This window comes from Danio rerio, chromosome 2, assembly GCF_052040795.2.
Source record: "Danio rerio strain M-AB ecotype USA chromosome 2, GRCz13ab, whole genome shotgun sequence".
Lineage (NCBI taxonomy): Eukaryota > Metazoa > Chordata > Actinopteri > Cypriniformes > Danionidae > Danio > Danio rerio.
Genome location: NC_141022.1, coordinates 18,914,582 through 18,940,354, shown reverse-complemented (window position 1 = coordinate 18,940,354; position 25,773 = coordinate 18,914,582). Strand labels below are relative to the sequence as shown.

The 25,773-nt window shown below is 36.4% G+C and overlaps 1 protein-coding gene across 13 annotated transcripts in view; it reads left to right on the top strand.

The window, feature by feature from the left end:
* arhgef4 (Rho guanine nucleotide exchange factor 4) overlaps positions 1 to 25,773 on the top strand; it is a 160,672-nt gene that overhangs the window by 95,394 nt on the left and 39,505 nt on the right. For 12 of the 13 annotated variants that reach the window (XM_087240626.1, XM_087240625.1, XM_087240620.1 and 9 more), the window contains 2 exons: positions 1,136 to 1,265; positions 6,790 to 6,843. In XM_087240626.1, coding sequence (XP_087096752.1) covers positions 1,136 to 1,265; positions 6,790 to 6,843 — 184 coding nt within the window. Of the gene's footprint in view, positions 1 to 1,135; positions 1,266 to 6,789; positions 6,844 to 9,198; positions 9,609 to 25,773 lie in introns of those variants that run through there. The other variant, XM_087240632.1, reaches the window with a different exon arrangement.

Genomic DNA, 25,773 nt, shown 5'->3' with positions numbered 1-25,773 from the left:
GGATTTTAATAATAATAATATGATTGAAATGTTATGAGCGAAGACTGTTATGAGTTATAAATGCCTCAGCGAAGACTCGTCTGACCCTGGAGCGTCGCTGGAATCAGACTCATGTTCTCCACTCCCCACGACCATCAGCGCAGCAGCAGCTCAGGATATGGCCTGGTCCTGGATATGGAAACGTTGGGATCATCTCGTCGCTGGTCTTGGATCCAATCAGTGACTCCGCATAATCTGAGAACCTCGGGATGAGTATCCCCAGGTGGAAATAGAGAATAAAGATAATAATTAGCGTAGCTGCTGTTCATAGTGTATATAACCTAACCTGACACTGTTCATAGTGTATATAACCTTACCTGACCTAAAAATCAGGTTTAGGTCAGGACTTTGGGCTGCCGTTTCATATTTTCCAAGTTTTCAGTGTTTTGAGGTTTTTTATACCCTTTGGGTTCAGGATTGTAATATTGATATTATTGAAATATTAAACATATTTATACATCTACTTATTAGTACTAAAAATTGTAGTAAAAGTAGTAGTAGTAATAATTATAGTATTAATAATGTTTTTAGTCATCATGTTAATGCTCATGGTAAAACAAACATATATATTTCTCTTATTAATTATTTTAAAGGGATAGTTTAAAATGAAAATTTGCTCACTATTTACTCAGCCTCATGTTTTTCTAAACCTCCAAAGCTGAAAACCTGTAACCACTGACCTCCATAGTAGGAATACTTATAGTATATCTTAGTTATGCATAGTTTTTCTTTTTTTTAAATAGCTCTTATGTCCAGTGTTGTGTTTGTATTTATGAATAATTCATGTAGCATTGTTGTCCTTCGAGACACAGCATTTTGTTTCTCTAATTTGTCCACACATAAAGTGGAATGACAATAAAGCTCGACTTGACTTGAAAAATAAATACTATGGAAGTCAATGGTTGCAGGTTTTCATCGATTCATCACAATAAATAATCTCATAAAGGTTTTTGAACAAGTAGAGAGTGAGAAAATCATGTCAGAGTTTTCATTTTTGGGTGAACTATCTCTTTACATAAAACATCTATATTCTTTTATAGTTAAAATGTCTTCATTTATTTATTCATTTATGTATTTATTTTAATCTCATCTGTAGTTGCGAGCTAGACTTTCCCTCACATCCCCGGAGCAGTTCCCCTCTGTTCCTCTCAAAGACCACTTCTTCTCTCAGAGCACACCTGTTGGGCTGGACTATCTGGGCTGGGCTCACCGTGCATCCTTTTCAGGTAAGGCACATTAGCTTTTAAACCCCACTATACATCGCACCACCACCTTTTATATGGCACAGAGTAGGTTGATGCACTAAATTTCTTCTTGTAAATCTGGGTGAGCTTAAGTGTCCTCCAGGGGGCAATGCTTTCCTTGGTTCAGCAGCCTTCATAACCCTCTGCTAGTTATTTATAGCTCTGTTTGTGACAATAGGAGCTCAGATACTCACAGATGTCTTTGACGTAAATTGTTCGTTTTTCATCATCAAAAACCAACACTTTTGCTTTGATATACCTGTATGTAAACCTGAGGAGGTTTGCGCTCAGCTGTAGCTGCAAACAAACTGTTCACTTGTGACGAGCGATGAATTCCACCTACAACGTGCGATGTCTTAAGAAGAAGCTTTATTCAGTGTTGTGCTTACGTAGCTGGAGCACAGAGGCGATCTTTGTGTGCTAATGCATGGAGCGTGGAGCTCAGAGGCCCCCAGTGCTGATCCTCTCTCTTTCTGCCAAACAATCCTGCTGATTATTTCTCACCCACTCACTGGCGCCAGGCCTTCTCTCACTCACTCACTCACTCACTCACTCACACTCTCCGCATAAAGGTAGACCTGGAACGGCTCTACAGTATAACCTTCACCCTTACAGATACTCACATACTGTACGCTCACTGTCAAAAGGGAGACTTTCTTTTAGGAAGCTTCTCAATAGAAGAGTAGCTTTTGATTGGATGCTACTCTTAAATAGTGATCGGCTGACCTTGAGTTTGACTGCTGTTATGAGCATTATATTTTTATGAACAACAGAAAACCTTGACTGAATCTGAGATGGTTATACAGATTTTTCATAGAGATAATATAATATTCAACATCTAAAATTTGAAGGCATTTTTTTTTTTTTGTTGTGGCTTTGTTATGCTAGTTTGCTAGTCTCAGACATAGTTTAACAGGGAATTACTTGCCTCTCACAGTACATAACTATTCCCTCTCAACACATCTCGATCTGCTTTTCTTCTGACTCTTTCACAGATCACTGACTGTAGTAGATTTATTAGCTAAAAATTTGTTGACAATGATAATTCAGAGATTTTCAATCAGGTTTATATCTGGGCATTGGGCTGCCATTTCATTATATTAGGGTTTTCAGATTCAAGGAACAGCTTTTTCCATTTTCGCTGAGTAACGGGGCTCGCTGTGCTCCATAAAAATTGCAATTGTATAACCCTGAAGGAGGCGACGCAGTGGCATAGTAGGTAGCGCTCTCGCCTCACAGCTAGAAGTTTGCTGCTTTGAGCCTCAGTTGAGTCAGTTGGCATTTCTGTGTGGAGTTTGCATGTTCTTCCCGTGTTGGTGTGGGTTTCCTTCAGGTGCTCCGGTTTCCCGACATGTTGTATAGGTAAATTGAGTAAGCTAAATTGTCCCCAGTGTATGAGTGTGAAGGAGTGTGTATGGGTGTTTCCCAGTGATGGGTTGCAGCTGTAAGGGGATCCACTGGATAAAACATATGCTGGATAAACTGGCGGTTCATTCCGCTGTGGCGAACCCAGATTATTAAAGGGATGAAGCTCAAAAGAAAATGAATGTATGAATAATCCTGGAAGAGCTTCTAATAAAAATTCTCAATTATTCTGCCATGTTCAACTCTTCTTCATCATGACACTTCTCCTCCACCTTTCACTCTCTTTTTTATGCATTTCGGGTTCGGGATTTTCCCTGTTTGATAAAGAACATTATGTTTGCTGTTGCAACTACATAAATTAAACTTACTTTCTTTACTAAAGTGAAATTTGGACCACTTCCCTGTCCACACGACATGCTCCTCAGCAAAGGTTATAGTCTAGTTTTTTGATGCTTTCTACTGATGGTCTAGTTTCAGTACAATCTCTGTTAAATGTCAAGACTTTCTATGACACAGATTTATACCCTGTTCTGTTCTGAGCTGCAAATCATTTCCTACAGCAGCAAACAGCCTTTAGTGACATTGTGAAGATGCAGTATTCTAGAAATCGCAGGTTTTGAACTCTTGTTGTGGCTGAAAACCTTATATACAGTGCTCATTATAATTGAGTACACCCCATTTTGAAAATGAATATTTTTATCCATTTGTCAGTGGTTTTAGGCAATGTATTTTGGTGCATTTAAACAAAACAGATTTATTTAACAGATATTTATTAAAATAATTTTTTTTGTCATCAAACCTATTTAGAAATAGAAAGATAATACAATTACATTCAAGCAAAATATTGCAAAATAAATGACAACCTACACAATTTCAACTAAACTTTTACATTTTTTTTGCTTCTCTTGATTTTCCTTTTTTTTAAATTAGTATTTAATATATTTCTATAACATAAGTTTGGATGTACTAGTTTTTAGACCGATATTGTAAATTATATTGTTAGATTAGCTCCAGATTTGGTTTCAGTACTAACTAATCTAACGTATATGTGCAAATCTGGAATATTGTATAGCTTCCTATAAAAAACAAGTATGAATTTAAAATATAGATTTGTGAGGGGTGTACTTATATATGCTGAGCACAGTACTTGTTTGTTCTTCATATGCACAACCTGCTGTTGGAGAGTTTTAGTCACTTAGGCCTCAAGTGAAGTCAGTGAAAACTGGAAAGTGTGGGTCAGTAAAACAGGGCTTGTCAGATAATTAAAGGTGCCATATACTGCATTGATTCAATAAACGAAATTGTTTTCTGATATCTACATAGTAGGTATGTGCCTTAGGTAAGCTAAAAAAAATCTCCAGAAATTGTTTTATATGCTCATTTATTACTCCATAAAATGCCCAAAAATCAAAAGCTCTTTATTGACCATATTCGCAACAGTCATGAATATTAATGAACATGATGTACTCTGATGTACTCTGAAATAAACACATACAAAATAATTATACTTCACTTGTCAAAAAATATTTTACATTTTTGAAGATTTATTTGACCTATAGAGTGAGTGATCTCTTTAATAGAAACACATTAGAGTAACCCATTTTACCTATTTAGCTGTGTTGTTGATAATGTAGGTTAAATTATAAATAAACTCAACTAAAAATACTTTAAAAGACTCTATTTTGATGCTATAATGCAAATTAACACCCAGCCAGGAATTAATATGTGCATAAACAGATGATGTTTAACAAAGTGTGTTGCTGTTTTTAACTTCAGAAAAATTTCAATAAGAGCTGAGATTGTTATTAAATTGTGCATTTCAAACTAAGTGCACATTTGCACTCAGCAGTCAATGGGCCCTATCATACACCCGGCGCAATGTGGCGCAATGTGGCGCAAGGCGCGGCGCAATAGTCTTTTGCTAGTTTAAGCTTGGCGCAAGGGTCATTTTGAGGCGTTGCGCCACACTGTTTAAATAGCAAATGCATTTGCGCTCAAATGTGCGCCCATAGGCGTTCTGGTCTAAAAAAGCAGGTGTGTTTTGGCGCGTTGCTATTTTGAGAAACTGTAAATAGTCTGTTCATTAGACCAGAAAAAAGTCGGTCTATTGTCTTGGCAAAGTGTGCCTGGCATACACACTACACACAAGATGTAGAGCAATACACAAATATCTTTACATATGAAAAAGATATAATATATTAAAGATATATATATATATATATATATATATATATATATATATATATATATATATATATATATATATATTATATATATATATAATAAGAATATATATAGGATATAAATATAAATTATGAATTTAAAAACCACTGCCTTCATACTTTCTTCATCTCGGGAGTTTTTTTCAGTTCATTCATAACAATTTGCTTTTGTATAATGTTATTATTATTAGCAGTATTATTTATTATATCCATATTTATATTTTTTTTATTAAAAACAAGCTTAGATTTGTCCACCTGTCCAGTTTTAGACCATATGGGGCATGGCAGGTGTATTTGAATAACTCAGTATTTTGACCACACTTTGTTATTATTAATCATTTATTCGTTTGCTGGAAATTAGAACTGAATTTAGAAATAGTTTTGAAACAAATATTTGCACTTAACAAACGAAATTAATTATTTATAGGCTAATTGATGTCTGTGCGGTAAGTTTTCCCTATCCACGAGAGCAAAAGCAAAAGTTAACTTACTTTACCTCATGTTAATAGCAATGCGCTTATGGCGCGTCGCAGCTGGCTCTTAAAGGTAATGGGAGATGAGACTCTGATTGGTTTATGCTCAAAACACACCTATAACTCATTAAGAAAATAAACTCAACCCTTTTAGACCATGCGCCATGGCGCAAAAGCGGATTTCCCAATCCTTAAGTTAGCAAAAATGCATTCTGACCCTGCGTTTTGCTCTATGCGCATGGACCGTCAAAATAGAGCCCAATGTGTTTGTTGATTCATTTCAAACATACATGGCTGATAATACAATAAACACAATAAATTGATACAATAAAATACAATAACATGATACAATAGTAATGTAAGAATAAGAATAAAAATAAATAATGATACAAAAGATACAATAAAAATACCTTTTGCCTCTTTGGGCTGGAGCTAAATAAATTTATAATTCGAATATCCTCCATTTCACATCCTGACACATATGCGAACTGATTGAGTCGTTGCATAGCAAAGCATTTAAAATTGGTGCTGCTGCTTTTTGCTGTATCTATTGTTTTTAAAATAAAAGTCCCATGTACATATATAATTTGGGGTGTGCATATGTATGGTCCTATGTTTAAACATATCAATGGCTGCTGAACTTTTGATGATGCGGCTGCTCTTCTGAATAACATAGAATGTGACTTAAAGTAGGTACATGCAAATGCAGAGGGCATATATCCTTGTGAACAACCCAACAGTCTGTATTGAGTTCTGTTTATTTTGACTCTTGTTATACACTCTTGTAATTTACATGAGAATGAGGAAGCAATGATGTTTGAGGCTTATGTTATAGCCTTTTTCATATACGGATTTCTTTTGATTTTACTATGGCTAGGTATACCATGTTTTCTTTTTAGGGCACCTTAAAAAGACATTTTCAACAGGTACCAGATTAACTCAATTGACTGAAAGGAATCTAAAGTAATGTACAATAATGTGCTTCAAAATATGTGAACAAAACTCATAAGGTATGCTTACACAACTACTTATTTAATCCTGTTAGAATAGCGTAAAATGGACTAAGCAGTGAACTCGTTGATCTCTAATATTGATTCTTTTCTGAAACTCTCATCTGAACTAAGACTTCTTGATCATTTGTGTTTTACTGTTCAGTTTATTTATGTAAAACATTCCTCCCACTATTGAAGCCATGACATGCTTTGTGTGTTTTGCAAGGCCTCTGAAAGCACTGCCTTATGAAATATGGATTCAAATGAGGAGAAAGACACAATGACCTCGTTTTGCTACTTGCTGACATCATGCCCCCTCTACAACCTTACTTTACACCACATGACAAGCCAAAGGGGCATTTCTTTTTCAGTTATGCTCATCTAGATCTTGAATCTTAACTTGTTTTTTTAGTACAGGAGAGAAACTAACTCTGATACATGCTGCTCTCCACAGAAACGAACCTCAGCGCACCGGAAAAAGAGGCACATGGACAGGTCGCACCTCTCGGTGAGTTTACTTTCTCAGCTAAATCTTGAAACACAGTATGAGCTTGTACTTTTAAGAAATACAGTGCTGGTGTGTTGAAGATATACAGGAAGAGTGGAACAGTTGATCCTGGTGATTTGACTGATGGGTTTAACATATTTTCTTTACTCTTTTTATGAATATTGTTTATTATGGCTTAACTTGTGGATTCATTTTATGTATGATTTAAACCAGAGATAATATATAGTTCTCAGCATATATAAGTACACCCCTCACAATTCTACCTTTTAAATTTATATGTTTAATAGGAATCTATACAATATTACATTTGTGTATATACATTAGATTAGTCAGTACTGAAGCCAAATCTGGAGCTTACCTAACAAAATAACCTACGAGAACGGTCCAAAAACTAGTACAGCCAAATGTATATGTTATAGAAAAATATTAAATACTACCAAAAAAAGGAAAAATCAAAAGAAATAGAACAATTGAAAAATTTAGTTGAAATGTTCATTCATTCATTCATTTTCTTTTCGGCTTAGTCCCTCTATTAATCTGGGGTTACCACAGCGAAATGAACCGTCAACTTATTCTATCCAGCACGTTTTTATGCAGCGGATGCCCTTCCAGCTGCAACCCATCCTTGGGAAAAGTTGAAATTTTGTAGGTTGTTTTTTCGAGTACTTTACTGTAGGAGTTTACTGCAGCAGAAAAATAAGCATGTTTTTTGTTGTTATTGTTTGTATAGTAATAAAATGAGCAACAATTGTTTTGATAAATATGACAATTATAATAAAACACTAACAATAATTCTTTATTGTTATTTTTATTATTCTTATTTCTGTCAATTGCTTGTCACTTTTCATTTTATATTTTATATATTATAAAAAAATATATATATATATATAGTAGTATATAATATAGTATACAATATAATAAATGTAATTTTATACAAATATATATTTATATACAGATTTTTAAATACAGTTTTTTTCTCAATGTTATTTTTAACCTTTCATCTATATACATTTGACGACAGAATTATTAGCTAATAATTCAGGGGGGCTAATAATTCTGACTTTAAGTGGATAACAAGGTAAAAATTGATTTTATTTTTTTTACAAATTATGATAGTTAATAAATACTCAACAAGGAAACACAAAAATAACACAACATTCTGGCATGATATATTTGGTGGGGAAAAATATATATGTATAAATGGAAGTCATAATTATTAGAAATATTACAAACTGCTTTTAATCTAGCCGAAATAAAACAAATAAGACTTTCTACAGAAGAAAGAATATTATCAGACATACTGTGAAAATTTCCTTGCACTGTTAAACAGCATTTGGAAAATATTAAAAAAATAAAACTAAATTCAAAGGGGGGCTGTTTACTGTATATACAGTTAAATAATTATTTGCCCCCCTATTTTTATTTTTTCCCCAATTTCTGTTTAACAGAGAGAATTTTTTTCAACACATTTCTAAACACAATAGTTTTAACAACTCATCTCTAATAACTGATTTATTTTTATCTTTGTATCTTTGCCATGATGACAGTAAATAATATTTACTATATATATATATATATATATATATATATATATATATATATATATATATATATATATATATATATATATATATATATATATATGTGTGTGTGTGTGTGTGTGTGTGTATTTATTTAACACTGTTTCTCTAAACTTTTCCTGGCCTCCCTGCTGGCCTCCTGGGGGTCCCCAGACACAAGTTTAAAACCCCTTGATCTAAACCAGCACCGGGTCAAATCTATTGAATACAAGAATGTGAGGAATGTTCCCCCGAGTTTTATCTTTGTCCTGCCTCCAGCTCCCATGTTATGTAAAGTGTAGTCACAGCTGCAAGGGTTCAAACAAGTCAAAATTCTCAAGTCTGAGTCCGATGAGAAAGGCCTGACTGAAACCGCATTCCTTTCTATTCATAGTCCAAATATTCTGTGCATTTCCATGGAAATCACATCCTTTGGTGTTCGATCAGCACAAACACGCCTCTGCTTTTATTGTGACAAACAGCCACATTTCTGGGCTTATCATTAGTGTGATCTCAGCTAATTGTGGGTTAAATTCTTAGAAGGTGTTTGCAACTCTCAACATCGCTATAGTGCTCTCTCCAGGCGCTGTCTTTTGGTTTACTAACAGCTTGGCTTTAACAGTGGAGGAGGGCGACTGAAGGGGGGACTGCAGGGGAGGAGGAAGGCAGTCCATTTCAGCGACAGACCCAGTGTTCTGCATTGAGCCATGCGAGTGGTTGAGTCCTCCTCCCCTTGGAGGATCCCCAGTGATGCCAGGCTGTGAGCGCTTGAGCGTGTGTGCGCTTGAGAGAGAGAGAGAGAGCGAGAGGAGGCTGATTGTGTGTCTGGGCGTTTGTGTTGAGCCGTGAGCTCTTTGAGACTGTGCATCCAAGAGTGAAAGTAAAAGAACGAGCGAGGAATGAGCGAGGAGGGCTGAGGCTGCGTCATACACTCGAGGCTCGGAGAAGTGCTTTGGACTCTACACCTGCCGAGCGAAGCGGCGCCACCCTTCTCCCTCTGGCTGTGCGTCCACATGCGCACCCAGCACAGTGCCGGTGAGGTGGGCGTCCCGCTGGCAGGAGGAGGCTGCAGTGGTGGCAGCTCAGAGCAGTCGCCTGGCTCCGACTTGGACTGTAGCCCCGCTCTGGGACTGGCCGGAGGAGTTCGAGCGATAAGAGGGGTCATGTCCCATTACTGGAGCCTAGAGAGCCTGCACTCCACCAACGGTAAGAGTCCCTCACCTTTGGACCTCGGGTGTCATCGCTTTGAGCTTGACGTCAGTTGACTCTCATGCGGCGGGTGACATCCAGCCTCTGTGTTGTGTTTTGTGACAGCTCTTGTTCATTGTGTTGCAGTCTTTCGGTCAATGTGATGGCATTGTCTCCAGCCCTTGATGGGCAAACGGAGGTAGCTGAAAGAGCCACTGTCTCTATGCAAATGTAAACACGTCTTGTCAAAGCAACAGGAGCAACTGCTTTCCAATGCTGCGTATAGAAGAGCAACTTGATCTGCTGTGGGCGATTGGGATGAGCTGTTGTTGAATGAAGATGTGCCACTCTTTTTGCCGTCTGCATCCTGCTTAGGTTATTGCATTACTGTCACGGATGTCATCTATTGATCTATGTTGCTGCCGGCTCGTAATTGGTTAAGTGGTAATGTTGTGGAGGGCTCTGTCAAGTGTGTATATTCCAGATATAGATGGATAGCCTAAGAATGAAGTGACAGCATTCCCTGCGTTCAGCAGTTGCACATACTCCCTTGTAGGATAACAATGTGCAAAATTAGCATGCGCTGAGCTTTTCCACACCTTGTGATATTAAACAATGTGTCATAATCACGTCATCGTTCGTGATAGTATGTGAAGCACAGGCTGAGGTAAAAATATTTGAGGTGAAAACAACACTGCACCCTTTTGCCTCAGTGAGAAGAGCTGCTGTATTGATTATCACAAATTCTTCAGGTTTCCTTACTAAGAATAGTGACTGCGCTGGCACTGCCCTGCACTTCCGTATAGTAAGTCTGTGCAAATTGAGCCAGAGATGCAAGTATTTTGGTCTCATTATCTTCTCTCAGGGTTGGCATGGTGACAGACAAGCCAATGACCATCAGCCTAGGTAGAACTGATGTCACAAACGGCCACCGCTCCCCACGTCAGCCGCAGTTTGGATGTTTTTCTCATTTTCTGCTTTGTCCTAAGAGAGATGGGATGTGACTTTTCCTCTGATGGAGGGAAATAAATGGTGCACTGTGAGCTGGGGGCAATAGCTACAGACATTTCAAACAGCGCTGTCACCTCGTCACGGTCCGCTGACCTCATTACAGCGCTCAAACGCCATCCGTAGCTGATCGCAGAACAAAAACTGGAGCGACACGTGAGAAATGTTCTGAACTGAAAAGCTCTCATAAGTTTGAGTGTTATGTTAGTAATGGTTGATTAGAGTTGTTTGTGCACAAATCCCAGGCCACTTTCTTGGCATCTCTACACACATAATGAGAGGTAGACCGGATACACAGAACTCAAAAGTTGTAAACTGTTCATTCACTAAGCTGAGAAGCTCTCTACTGTGTTGTTGGGGAATAAGAACTGTCTTTTAGTGTAATTGCTGGTTGAGAGGTCTACAGTAGGTACTGTAATACTTGAAAAAAGATACACATTAGCATTTCCATTCACTTCAGCAACACTTGCTTTGGTGACACAGAATCACACAGATTTCTTTGAGGAGCTTTCAGAATCAGAAAGAGCTTTACACAGTGTTTACATAAAATACACAGATTTGCATATTCACATTTCATCATAACAAATCTACCACAGATCAACTACTAGTGAATGTCATATAATATAATATAATATAATATAATATAATATAATATAATATAATATAATATAATATAATATAATATAATATAATATAATATAATATAATATAACAAAATATATAATATAATATAATATAACATAATATAATGTAATGTAATGTAATAAAATGTATGTAATATAATATAATATAATATAATATAATATAATATAATATAATATAATATAATATAATATAATATAATATAATATAATATAACAAAATATATAATATAATATAATATAACATAATATAATGTAATGTAATGTAATAAAATGTATGTAATATAATATTATATAATATAATATAATATAATATAATATAATATAATATAATATAATATAATATAATATAATATAATATAATATAATATAATATTAAATAATATGAAATAATATAATGTAACAAAATAAAATATATAATATAATATAATATTATATAATATAATATTATATAATATAATATAATCACGTAGTTAAAATGTAATTCTTTGTGGAAACATTTTTGTTTTAGCAGAATTACTCTTTTAAATGAATTTCAATCGAATAAGGAATCATGGTGGCTCAGTGGTAAGCACAGTCACCTCACAGCAAGTAGGTCACTGACTTGAGTCCTGGCTGGGCCAGTTGGCATTTCTGTGTGTAACAGCCACCAGCACCAGACATAAATTAACTTTGTTGGCCAGTGAAAACTTAACCCTTTAGTTTGTTTATATGACAATGTGTAATTTTAAATGTTTTATTATTCATTCTTAGTCCCTTTAGTCCGTTTAGCTGGGACTTGAACTAGTGACCCTCTTGCTGTGAGGCGGCAGTGCTAACCTCTGAGCCACCATGCTGCCCATGTTTTCATATAATGTTACCAAATTAGTTTTTGATTTGTTGTTATACTGCAACTTAATGTTTTAAAAATATGTGTTAAAAATATGTTAAACTCTTATGTTTAGAGATTTATTTAGGCATTTATACCATGAGCTGTTGTAAATGACTCTGCAAATATACACCTGTGACCTCATTACATCAGTTTTGGTACGCCACTGTGTATGTTACTGTGACTGTGTGGCTCAGCAACCACTTTAAACCTAATTCCAAGTGCAGTCTAATAAAATAAAAAAAATCTATTTTTAAGCTAAATATTTTATGAAAATATATAGTTTAGCTTTTTTTTCATTCAAAGATTTTTTTTACTGGTGACAATTATAGAAACAAAATTATATTAACAAAATAATCAAAAATGTGTTGAAGAAAAGCAAATAATGTATCAGTCCTACGAGGGATAGTTCACAAAACAAAGTTTAAATTTACTCACTATTTATTCACCCTCTTGTGCTTTCAAATCTTTTTTTTTCTTTTCGGTTGAACTTGAAAGCTGTCAATGGTTGCAAGATTTTAGTTTTCTTTAATACATATTAGATAAGATTAGATTCAAAATAGGCCTTAACCTACTAAACTCTGGTACTCGGTACCAGGTCCGCAACGTCATTTACTTCCGCATTCTTTACATGTACTGGCCCAATACTCTAATAAGTGGTTCCGTTCTCTCATCAGTTGCAATAGAATAACTTTTGCATAGATTATGATAGAGACATTTTTCTTTTTTCCTATGATTACTGACATGTGCAGGAACCACCAAAATTAATTACAACAACCTAGACCACACAGAACCTAAAAGGTACACTTTTAAACTTAAGTTTACAAAAGAAAAGCGGCTCTTTTTTGGAGGGATTTATTATGACACAGATAACATATACAGTTATTTGAATCACTTACAACTGTGTTTAATGAACATTCAAAGGGTTTTCTTTAAAATGACACCAAGCTTTTGGATTTTCACCTCTGCATGTTGATTTGGGAAGGTTTTTAATTTGGGTAGACAAAATCCAGGCACAACCCCCCAAAACAGCACTTGACTTTAAAAGGTTAACATGCACTTAATGCATTAATCTCAATTATTAGACATTTAATGGGTAGCACATTAATTGTGACAGGCCTAGTTAGCACATTTGAGTGATCTTTAAGATCATGTGTCAGATTGAAGATAGAAGTAATGATGCTGAAAATTCTGATTTGCCATCTTAGATTTAATAATGCTTATTTTAAATTTACATAGCAGATGCGACTTACAAATAACATCAATATGAGGATATTTGCTTTGTTTACAGATTTATTGTCTCTACATTATTTGAATCATCATCTTACTGACTCCTAGCTTTTAAACAGTGGTATATTTATCACAACTTGCATGAGGTTGATACATGCACTCTGACACATTTGTCATCATGAAGGGTTTTTTTCCTCTGTATTTACATACTATGCAATACTCAAAGGGCATCTTGCAGTGAAAAAAATTTCACAGGATGTCTCACCACCACCCGTCATCATATCACACTTCTGCAAAAGCCTCTTGTCTTCTGCTTTCTATTTGTTTGAAATGCACGACCACTTCTCGCTTGTCTCAGAGCCAGAAATAGCGTCTCAGTTCTTCTCAAAAGCACTTTCATTAAAGTCTTGAGTTTCTACGCGGGAAGATGAGCAGATGTGTCCGTTTTCTCCCTGCGGGATGTTTTGCCTCGATTGTGAAATCTTGTGAGCATCCAGTGTGAGTCAGGTCAAGTGATCGAGAACCAGCCTAAAGTTAATTTCTAAATGAACGCTTGTCACTTAATCCTCATAAATGACCATTCCTCCCCATGAAACTGAATGGCATGCTATTCAGTGTTTAATTCAGCCAAATGTATTACGCACTGTAAGCTACGCCTTTGCTTTTCATAATCCAACAATTGCTCTGCTAATCCGTTTAACATGCAGACTAAACGGGGGGTCTGTAGGCCCTCAGGCACTATCACAACTGACGGCAGTAAGACAGATGGTGTTTCATTCACACCTTTTTACATTAACCACAGCCGCACTGCTTTACTGTGTTCTAGTGTGCTACAGGCATCAAATTATCTCTCTCTATAAGATGTGAAGGAATGAGTTAAGTCTGTAAATAGTTATTCAAATTCGGCATCTCTACAAGTTTGCGCCTTCTACTCTTAAAATTAAAGGATGTTTTAAAAGCAGAAAAGAGAATCACTTTATCTTTTATTAAGTTTGGCTCTTTAAAAAAAAGTTTCAAATTATTGGTACTTGTCGTATCAATGATTGTTTTTATAAATGTTGGCGCTATTCATTGCATTTATTTGACCAGCTCATATAAAAGAAATCTCAAATTAGCCGACTTGTTAAAAAGGGCAACTGTATGATTAAATAGGTGAAAATGTGTGATGGAGAAAGACCTTGACATATCATAGTGATTTTAGAGTGGGTTCTTCTTGCTTGAGACAGTTAGCATCCACCCTAGCAACCACATTGCAACATAAAAAACATACACAGAACTGTCTTAGTGACTACATAGCAAACGTCAATAGCACTTTAGAAACTGCAATGCAGCATAGAAAAACATTCTGAAAAACACCCTTGCTGTAATGCGAGTTGACGCTGGACAAGGGAGTGCGGATCCAAATGCAGGTTTATTAAACAGAATAGTCAGGCAAGCATCAGTCAACACAGGAGCAAACAAATGTATATGGGCAATTCCAGACTCATAGTCATAACATAACATATAACAGGCGAATGGTCAAAAGGCAGGAAGCAGATAGGGTAAAGCAAACAAAACAAAGCAAAGTTCAAAAACATTGAAGGCAAGGCAAGGAAACCGCGTTTTAATGTTCACAAACAGTATAACAAGATCCAGCAGTGGGAGTGTCAAAGCAAGCCGTATATATGTGTATGTAATCAGTCCATGAGCAGCATCAGCTGTGGGAGTGTAATCAATGAAGACTGGGAGCAGGTGTTTGTGTGTGTTGCATGACTGGATATTGTATTCCATATAGCAGCAGATTTGTAGTCTTATACAATCTGTGTGTTTACCAGCGATCTGCCAGGATTAGTTTTAGATTAATTTGGGGATATAATGTGTATATGGATTTTTTGTTTAAAATAACAACTGTGGCAAATGTTACTGGACAAAACTTCAAAGACAAAATATTCATTCATTTATTCATTCATTCATTCATTCATTCATTCATTTTCTTTTTGGCTTAGTCCCACAGCAGAATGAACCGCCAACTTATCCAGCATATGTTTTATGCATTGGATGCCCTTCCAGCTGCAAACATCCATACACACTCATTCACACACATATACACTACGGACAATTTAGCCTACCCAATTCACCTGTACCACTTGTTTTTGGACTTGTGGGGGAAACCGGAGCACCCGGAGGACCCAGCCGAGGCTCGAGCCAGCAACCTTCTTGCTTGTAGGCAAATTGCTACACGCTGCGCCAAAGTGCTGCCCCAAAGGCAAAATATGTAAGATTAGTTTTATTAAAATATACAAAAAAAAAAATGCTTGAACAGCATTATATATACTGTACTTTATTTATTTATCTACTTACGGTATCCCAGATGTTTTAAATAATGTTAAAATCCAGAGAAATAAGACAGTTTAACTAGTGACACAGACCGTGTCCTGTGTCGCCATGCTAATTATATCTAATGACATCAAAAGCCCTCAATTTCACCATAAGACACAAAATTTAATATGTTTTATTTTATCAAACTGGTCCGAGCAGAGTTTTATAACAGAACAAAAAAAAAAATTATGTAGTTTAATAAAACATTTCTGCTTCTTCCAGACTTAATCATGATGGAAAAACGGAGGTGCTGGACTAAAAGCTCTGCTGCTTTCGTGCTTTTCTGCGTGAGTCCCGTAGAATAAAACGAAGAACTCCCATTATTCCACACAATCACAGCATCATCAATATACTGTACTGTATGTCTTTGTTTGTTGTGAATACACACCCTCTAGTGTCTAAAAAAAAAAATTGAAATCTAAGGGACTGATCACACAGAACATGCTTCTCTATTTACTGCCTTTTTTTTGTTTTGTTGCCGCTTTTTCCATTCGGAGTTGAGTCCACAACAGACTTGGGGTATAGCAGTCAGTTAAAACTAAAAACTTGAGGTGCACAGGGAACATGAGCAGCATGTAAGGGCATATTCACACTATGTACAGTTGCCTTAAACCAGGCCAAACCACCCGTCTCCCCCTAACATTGCATTCGTGCCTGAGCACGCTTACGTCATCGATGATGCGCTATTTAGTAAGAAGCACTCTTGCTCGGCCCAGTAAAAATTTCTTTATATCGATTTAGTCGTTTGGGATGCAGTGACACGCAGTCAAATATTTCGTCGAACAGATCAGCCACTTTTGAAGCTCATAAACAATCATACAACAAGTCCTCATGCTGTAGGTATTAGGAGGTTTGCTAAAGGTGCAGCTGTCGTGCAGTGAGGAGTTAGGGTCTTTAAAAATCTACGACAGTTTGCGTTCATTGAACAGTAAGAAACACATATAAAACAGTCTCTTAAAAGTCACATCTCCGCTTCAGTTTCTGGCTAAGGCGTGCTTTAAAGCCCAAAAGGATCACGCTCTTGCACACCTCTTCCAACTGGACCAGGGCCGGCCAACTGAACCGTGACTGAGCCCAATTCAGAGCACTCACACTTTTCAAACAATCTGGGAAAGATAGCATAGTATGAGTACGCCCTTAAATGCTCTCCCCTATTAGAAAACGATTTAAAAAAGGTGTCTCTCAACGCGTTCAGTGTGATTTTGGCCTTAACTACTGTCTGTTTTAGAAAATGAGTGTTTAAGTAGCTTGGTAAGAATGTTTGATGTGTGACTCAAAGCATTCAAGTATCATCAAGTTACAGTGAGATTTCCTCAGACCTTGTTTTACTCTGAACTATAAACCTTAAATATCTTTAAAATCTTAAAGGGGCCCACAATGACATCAATGGCATCATTCGTGCATCACTCAGTTGCAGAATATAAAAGAGTTCTGCCTGTGGAATCTGACTCTACGTGCTCTAGATCAGTTTAGAGTCATCGCTATTACTTTATCCAGTGTTTCTTTGCCATCAGCACTGTGACTCAGTTGCTGCACTGTTTGAGGTATTTTGCTCAGCCTGTGGGTGAAATGGCACTGCAGTGTAAAGCTTCATCCACATCCACAATGAACTGAGTCCCACACGGACACTCTGCACCGCAGCACTAACCAGAGGAATTCACACTATTGTGTGAACGCCTCGGCTTCACTCTCAAACAGATCACACTTTGTTAATTCACACAGCTCAAACTCAGTTTTTGATGCCTGCATTCTCCTATTTTATAATTATACTAATTCTGAAAACTGTAGCTGATTTGGTGCCTTGCTTTTCATTTCACAGCGGTCAGGATGTCACTTTTCTACCCTAATTCCATTCACAAGCGCTGCATAGAAGGGAGGCATCATCACTGCTGTGAAATCATTGTGGCATATTTTCATTTTCTGTGAGTTCGCGAAGGGATCTCAGACACTCATCCCTCTGTTTGGGTCATTTAATAAACTTTGATCCTGTTTTCAGGGTTAGTAATAATCTGCAGTCTGCACAGATTACTGTTCCAGACTTGTGTGGCACTGACATCAGACTGCACTCACAAAGTTAAAAGAGAGTAAAAGCTTTTGTTTTGTTGGCCTAAATGGTGTTAAAAGAAAGTAAATAGGATCAAAAGCAAAAGAAAATGGAACAAATGGGATTGCATGGAGCATTGTAAATGATGTATAATACTGTAATTCATACGGCCCTGTTGTTCATATGGCCCTGTCAATTAATATTGTTTTGGTTATGTTGTTTGATTAAGTCTGGTTGTTTGCATGACAACAGCTTTCTAAACATTTTAAATTTACTTCACATTTATCAAAAGATTTGAGTAGAGATAGCTGTTAACATGATCTCATTCATGTTGGTGACCACATTTTTGAGAAGCTGTGGACTCTTTCTAGTGAGTGGACAAAATGACATTGAAATGGTTGTGGTTGGGGCGTCACAGTGGCGCAGTGTGTAGCATAATCCCCTCACAGCTAGAAGGTTACTGGTTTGGGCACCAGCTGGGTCAGTTGGCATTTCTGGATAGAGTTTGCATGTTCTCCGTGTTTGTATGGGTTTCTTCCAGGTGCTCCGGTTTCACCCACAGTCCAAAGACATGCGATATAGGTGAATTGGGTAAGCTAAATTGGCCACAGTGTATCAGAATCAGAATCAGTTTTATTTCCAAGTGTGCTTCACACACACACAGGGAATTAGTTTTGGCTACAGAAGCTTCCAGTGTACATAAAGTGACAAGTGAAAACACAAAATAGATATGAAAAAAAAAAATGATAGACATTAAACAGAGATGCAGTTAGTCAAGAAATCTGCATGTTGAATTGTATGTACAGATTTGTTATACATATACAGGTTATAAGATGCTGTGTGAAAATGCAAATGTAGAAAGTATTGCATTGCATATTTATATAAGGTGCGTATGAGAAAGTGTGTATAAGAAGTATTGCATATATTTATTGCACAGTTGAGGGATATTTAACTGTTCATAAGGTAGATGGCCTGAGGAAAGAATCTTTTCCTGTGTCTGGCTGTTTTTGTACTTGGTGCTCTGAAGTGCCGACCAGACGGTAACAGTTCGAACAGGTAGTGTGCTGGATGTGAGGCGTCCAGAGTGATTTTGCGAGCCCTTTTACTCACTCTAGAAGAGTACAGTTCTTAAAGTGTAAGAAGGGTAGTGCCAGTGATACGTTCAGCAGTCCGAACTATTCGCTGTAGTCTACGGAGATCGGTTTTGGCAGCTGAGCCAAACAAGACAGTGATTGAAGTGCAGAGGATGGATTGGATGACAGCTCCTGTGGCAGGTAAAGTTTCCTCAGCTGATGAAGGAAGTACAGACTCTGCTGGGCGTTCTTCACAATAGAGTCTATGTGAATGTCATACTTCAGATCCTGAGAGATAGTGGTGCCCAGGAACCTAAATGATTCTACTGCAGCCACAGTGTGAATGTGTGAATGCATAATTTTATGGGTGTTTCCCAGTGTTGGGTTGCAGCTGGAAGGGCATCCATTGCATAAAACATATGCTGGATAAGTTAGCGGTTCATTCCGCTGTGGCAACCCCTGATTAAGAAAGGGACTAAGCCGAATGAAAATGAATGAATGAATAATTATGGTTGACTAATGATTTTCCTGGTATACTAATAGTCATTCATATTAAACGATAAGTCAACTAATCAAATGTTTATTAACTTTTTCCTTTCCAAGACAGGTTGTTTTACGACAATCTGTGTTTTAGGCCTATCACATAGATTTAGGCATACCAAGAGTAAGTGTGGATCAGATTGCATGTTAAAATAAGGCGCTCTATTGTACAAATTTTCTTTGGATTAATCCTTTTATTATTAGGGCTTGCCACAGTGAAATGATCTGGACAGTTGTATAGCCACGTGTATGTAATTTACACATGCAAATACATGAGCACATTAAGAATTGAACACCTTTAGATATTTGGAAGTCAAATTTTATATTATCAAAGTCACATAACGCCAGATTGACATTGTACCCTAACGTTGTGGGAATGTTGCATTTTGTTTGGAAATGAAAATCAAGCTGAGGTCAGAATCCAACGTCAGGTAGACGTCAATGTCCAACGTCCAACCTAAAATCAACTCATGATGTTACAGCTTGACGTTGTGTGAACGTTCCCACTATGATGTCTATCAGATGTTGAAATTTGGTTGCCATATCTGATGAAGAAATATCAGTATTTAACGTCAGTATGATGTTGGTTTAAGATGTTGGCTCGACGTTGGATTTTGGCCACTTTCTAACACAACCTAAAATCAACCAAATATCAACGTCATTATTGGAGATCAAAATAACATTGTTCTTAGATGTTGGCTAGACATTGAATTTAGGTCACCTGACATCACAACCTAAATCTAAAGTAATATTAAATTCTTATGATTTTGAGTGCCTGCTGGGCAATCACTAGATGCACTACAGAATGTTACATTTACATACTTGCACAAATTACTTGTAAGTGCATCAGCTTTTTACAGCATAATACTCACTACTCTTGAGTAGTTTTGAAAGGTCTTTTTACTCATACTTTAATATTTACAACAGATTTACAGCTTTTACTCTACTTACACTACATTTTTAGGCAAGTAATGAAACTTTTACTTGAGTATGATTTTTTTGATACTCTTTCCACCACTGAAAACAAGATCCAAATATTTTAAAGCATGGCACAATTTGTGATTTATTTGCAGGAAATATATACACATGCTGTTTGACTTTCAATTAGTTAATAATGCTACATTAGCACTCAGGCTAATTTTACTGCTAAATAAATGCAGTCAACACATTGATCACTGCAGATATTTTAGTGCAGAAGTAATGCATACGTTGTCAGCACACAGATTCATGTGAAGGTTTTTCATAACAACATAATGCACGAAAGACATATCTATAACGTTACGCTGTGAGAGTCCTGCCCAGATGCAAATTTTTTCACAGCAAAGCATTAAAGTCAAACAGTTAAATAGTCGGCTGAAACCCTAGCGCACATACACAAACATACATGCACACATATATTCTTTAAATAAACTAAATTCAAGTGCTCTTGCTTTAAGTGCAAGATTTCTTGAAATTGCTTGAGTAGTCCGTATTTCTTTCTTTCGTAGTGAGTAGATTTGAATTGAACTCAAATAGCTCATGCCATGTAAATCTGAAGATTTTTGCTTCCTAATGTCTTCCTGGTTACAGACTAATGTATGATAATATTGTATAAAATATCAGTTGATCAGTGGTACAGCAATATTATTTTTTTGCGAACAAAGCACTGAGACAAAACCAGATGAAGACTCTCTATGTTCACCTCAGTTCTCTGTTTACTGTCTTAGCACTTTACCTAGAATTCCTCACCCCTCACCGCTCCGCCTGGAGTCCATCAAACTCTCCTGGCAGCTTAAGTGCTTGTCAGTAATCTTGCCACAGACCTTTTGAGCTTAAAGTTGGGAATATCATGCAGGATTAATTTGTCAGTAAACGGCATGCGGCTGTTTGTAATGAGCAGAGCTTATCATTTTGCTGAAGTCTGCTCTCAGACCGGCACCAGCGGGACCAACTGCCTTCCTGAGCTGTGCAAGGCACTGGCTGCTCCTTTATAGCCCTAACATGGGTTATGATGACTGTACCGTTTTGTTATACTACCCAAAATAAGTGTGAGCATGCTTATTGTGTCTGATATGCAGGATGTTAATTTCCGCTTTAAACATACTTCTTTTAAGAATGTGGGGTTGGTAATATATTGTAGTGTTTAACTTCATTTATTCGATCTAAACTGTAATTATTGTGAAATATAAAAATTAATCAAGTGCTCATGAAGATTTCAGGTATGGATCTGACATTTTGTTTCTGACATCCATTGTAAGCAATAGATTGTATCAGATCTGACTAATAAGAGTAGAGTAGGCTCAGGGAAAGGTGGGGTTTGGAGAGCCTGGATTCTTGACCTGGTCATTTAGACAATGTAAAAAAAAGAACTTATCATAGTAATATAACCTTTTTTGTGTAAGATGGATGTTCACTGACTGCAGGTGGTCTCCAGAATTTAAAAAAAAATGTTAACTTTAAATTGGTCATGAACTGAGAAATAAAAATGAACTTTATATTTGGTCGCTGTTTTACTACAAAGCTATACTTTAAGTTCAGAACTTGCTGTGAAATACTGTGTTCTTCCCTGGTTCTTCCTCATGGTCACATGACCTTCATGCATTTTTTAATGAAAAATAATTTAAACATTACAGCATTCATAAAATGCCTTTTTGATTTTTCCCTTTTCACAATATATAATGCATAAACACCTTACAAATATACGTGGCACAATACAAATAAAACACATTTTAATAAGAATTTCAGCAAATAAACATCCTTAATATGTTTATGTCGTTATTAAGATTTTTATGGTGATGCTTAGTTTCACTTTCTCATTTAGAGAAACTCCTGAGATAAATAGTTAAATCTGCAAACTTTAATAATAAATCTACATAAAATGCTGCGTTTCCCACCTCCTTCATTCAGCCGCAAGGACTTCTGGGACTTCTTGAACGAGTTTTGCGCTCAAGTCTGCATTGATGCGTCTTTGATATCAAGAACACATTCAGTCACTTGTCCTCCGTTCTTGCGGTCTTGAGTTTTGTAACTGAACTTTGGCAGTTCTTCTTCGCTAAAGAACGCATGTTGAGAAACAGCCAATGTCTGTGTAGCTCCACCCCCTAAAACAACGAGAGTCAAACAGGTCTATGCAGAAACCAAACAGTAAAGAAGCTGTACAGTGCCAGGTTCTGGTAAACAATATTTGTATTGCCTTATTTCTGATGCCAACATTAGGAAAGAGTGGATTCACTTCATTAATAACTTTCGTTCTCTGTTTTACTTCAAATTTGTGTGAATATTATGCAACAATACTAATACTAATCATAACAATGAAATATTGAATTATTTAAAATGTTTATCTAATCATAGCAATGGGCATTTACTTTTGACAAGTCTACAATTTGACACTCAGGGTTGCTAAGTCTGTATTTTTTCAGCAGAATTGTGCTACATTTAACCGCTGTGAGCTTTTTTATCAAACAATGTTGTTCTACTACTAATAAAACTGTGCTTGGATGATGAAATGGAGTAAGCACACTTTAGTGAGGTGCAGGGTCTCTTGAGGAGAGACTGCATGTGCGTCTGTTTCAGTTTCCATAGTAACAGATTGTCAGCACTCTCCAGGATTGTTGCTAAATACTAACTATAAAGTCTCTGTAATTTACAGAGGAAAATTGATTTACAATTTAATTAGGAATGTCTGTATTTGGCCGCATATATACATTTTTTAAAACTTTTTTATTTATTTTTTTATCATGAGAGACCCAATGCTAGCTGTGCAATCTTTATAATTACTAATATACAGGGGTTTTTTTTTTTTTTTTTTTTTTCAAATAAGAAGCCGTGTATAATAGATACAGTGATGTAAAATGTCTATTTTACAAATTGTAAATAGGCTATTTTGAGCTTGTTTTGATTGATAATTGGTCAAGTTTTGTTGTGATGACCTGGCAACCTTGCTGAAATACCTATTTAAAGAATCTGTTATGGTAGGGGGCTCAAAATAGGACTAGAAAGTAGCCTATTAATTCTAAATTAGTATTATGAGTGAACATTAAAGACCAGTATAAAAACAATTTAAAAATCAGTTTAAGATCCCTGTAAAATTTTAATATTAAGTGGCTAATCCAATTAAGACCAACTAACCAGTAATGGTACCAGGCTCTTTTTTTTTCTCAAATATGAGGTCTACAACTGACACATAATTTGTCAGCTGAGGGTTTTGGCGTGGACTGAATGTAATTGTCTTTGACTGGATGTGACGTGGAGATTCCTCACAGGGACGCCTGTCTCTTCTCTGATACCCAGGAAATGTCAGCCTTTACTGGGCTGAATGTTTCTCAGTCAGGATCTTATCTGTGACTCACACGCTATCGCTCTTTAGTCAGAGACTCTTAGCATAACTCTTCATGATGAGCGCTTATCTGCAGTTAACTGATTAGATTACTTCATTTTTCTCTCTTTAACTATAGCCTCTGTCCGTTCAAACACAAGTTTCATTAATTCAGTGATTACTAGTGCAACTAGTATACACTCTTCTCTGGGTTTGAGGTTGGAAAGTTATCCTTTAAAAAAACTTTTCCCCATCACCAAAAGCTGCATTTATTTAATACTTTCCAAACAGTACTATAATGAGCTATTATTACAATTTTAAATGACTGTTTTCTCTTTACTTGTACTATTGATTTTCAATTGATTCCTGTAGTGGCAGAGCATTTTTCCTCCAGTCTTCTACTCAAGTGTTAAATGATCCTTCAGAAATATTTCACTGATTTGATGCTGAACAATTTGTTCTTTAATATTTTTACTGAAGCAATGATTTTTTTTTCAGGATATTTTGATGAAAAAAGATAGAAAGTACATAAGAGGTAAACTTTTCATTTGAGTCAAAATATTACAGATGTTTTTACTGTCACTTTTGATCATTTTAATGCATCCTTGCTGATTAAATATATAAATCTAGGTGACCACATATTTTGTAATGTCATTATGTAATTTTGTTTGATTAAATCAATCAAATAAAGGGTCTTTGTCAACTTAAGACGTCATCCCCAAACTTGTGAACAAAGGAACCTATACAAGACCTTTTTAAAGGCACAGACTGATCTCAAAATCATTTATTACATTTTCTAATTTATTACTTTAAATCTAACAAGGCAAAAAGAAAACACCTGATGAAATGTCTATTTAGGAATCACTGGGTATATATTACACATTTTAATTAATTATTCTGCATGTAATTAATATGTAGGCAACTGTTCTTTCTTATTTCTATTTAAATTTTTAAATAGACAATTTGGAGATTCATGAAATGCATTCAGCAGCTACTGATGTAAAAGAGGCACGGATATAGCAAAATTACCCTTTTTTATTGTACTTAAAGGGTAAAGGGGTAATGTCCTGTATGTTTTTTGCACCGACTAATCATTTCACTTCATAAGTCCTCATTATACAGTGCATCCAGAAAGTATTCGTAGCGCTTCACTTTTTACAATTTTTTTATGTTACAGCCTTATTCCAAAAAAGATTCAATTCATTTATATCCTGAAAAAACCTGAAAAATCACATGTATATAAGTATTCACAGCCTTTGCTCAGTACTTTGTTGATGCATATTTGGCAGCAATTACACAAGCTTGGCACACCTGTCTTTGAGAATTTTTGCACTCAAACTTTGTAGTATCGATCAAGCTCAATCAGGTTGAACGGGAATCGACGGTGTACAGTCATTTTCAGATCTCTCCAGAGATGTTCAATGAGATTTAGGTCTGGGCTCTGGCTGGGCCACTCAAGGACATTCATCGAGTTGTTGTGAAGCCACTCCATTGATATTTTGGCGGGTGCTTTGGGTCATTGTCCTGCTGGAAGATAAACCATCGCCCCTGGCTGAGGTCAAGAGCACTCTGAAGCAGGTTTTCATTCAGGATGTCTCTGTACATTGCTACTGTACATTCATCTTTCCCTCTTTCCTGACTAGTCTTCCAATTCCTGCTGCTGAAAAACATCCAAACAGCATGATGCTACCACCACCATGCTTCACTGTAGAGATGGTATCAGCCTGGTGATGAGCGGTGCCTGTTTTTCTCCAAACGTAACGCCTGCCATTCACTTTAAAGAGTCCAATGTTAGTCTAATCAGACCAAGTAATTTTGTTTCTTATGGTCTAAGAGTCCTTCAGATGCCTTCCGGCAAATTCCAAGTGGGGAGTGGCTTCCGTTTGGCCAATCTACCAAACAGGCCTGGCTGGTGGATTGCTGCTCAGATGGTTTTCCAGAGATGACAGACAAAGTGTCCATCAGAGCTCAGATAAAGTGACCATTGGGTTATTGATCACCTCCCTGTCTAATGCCCTTCTCCCCCAATCACTCAGCTTAGATTGGCCGGACAGCTCTATGAAGAGTTCTGGTGGTTCCATACAGCTTACACTGATGGATGATGGAGGCCACTGTGTTCATTGGAAC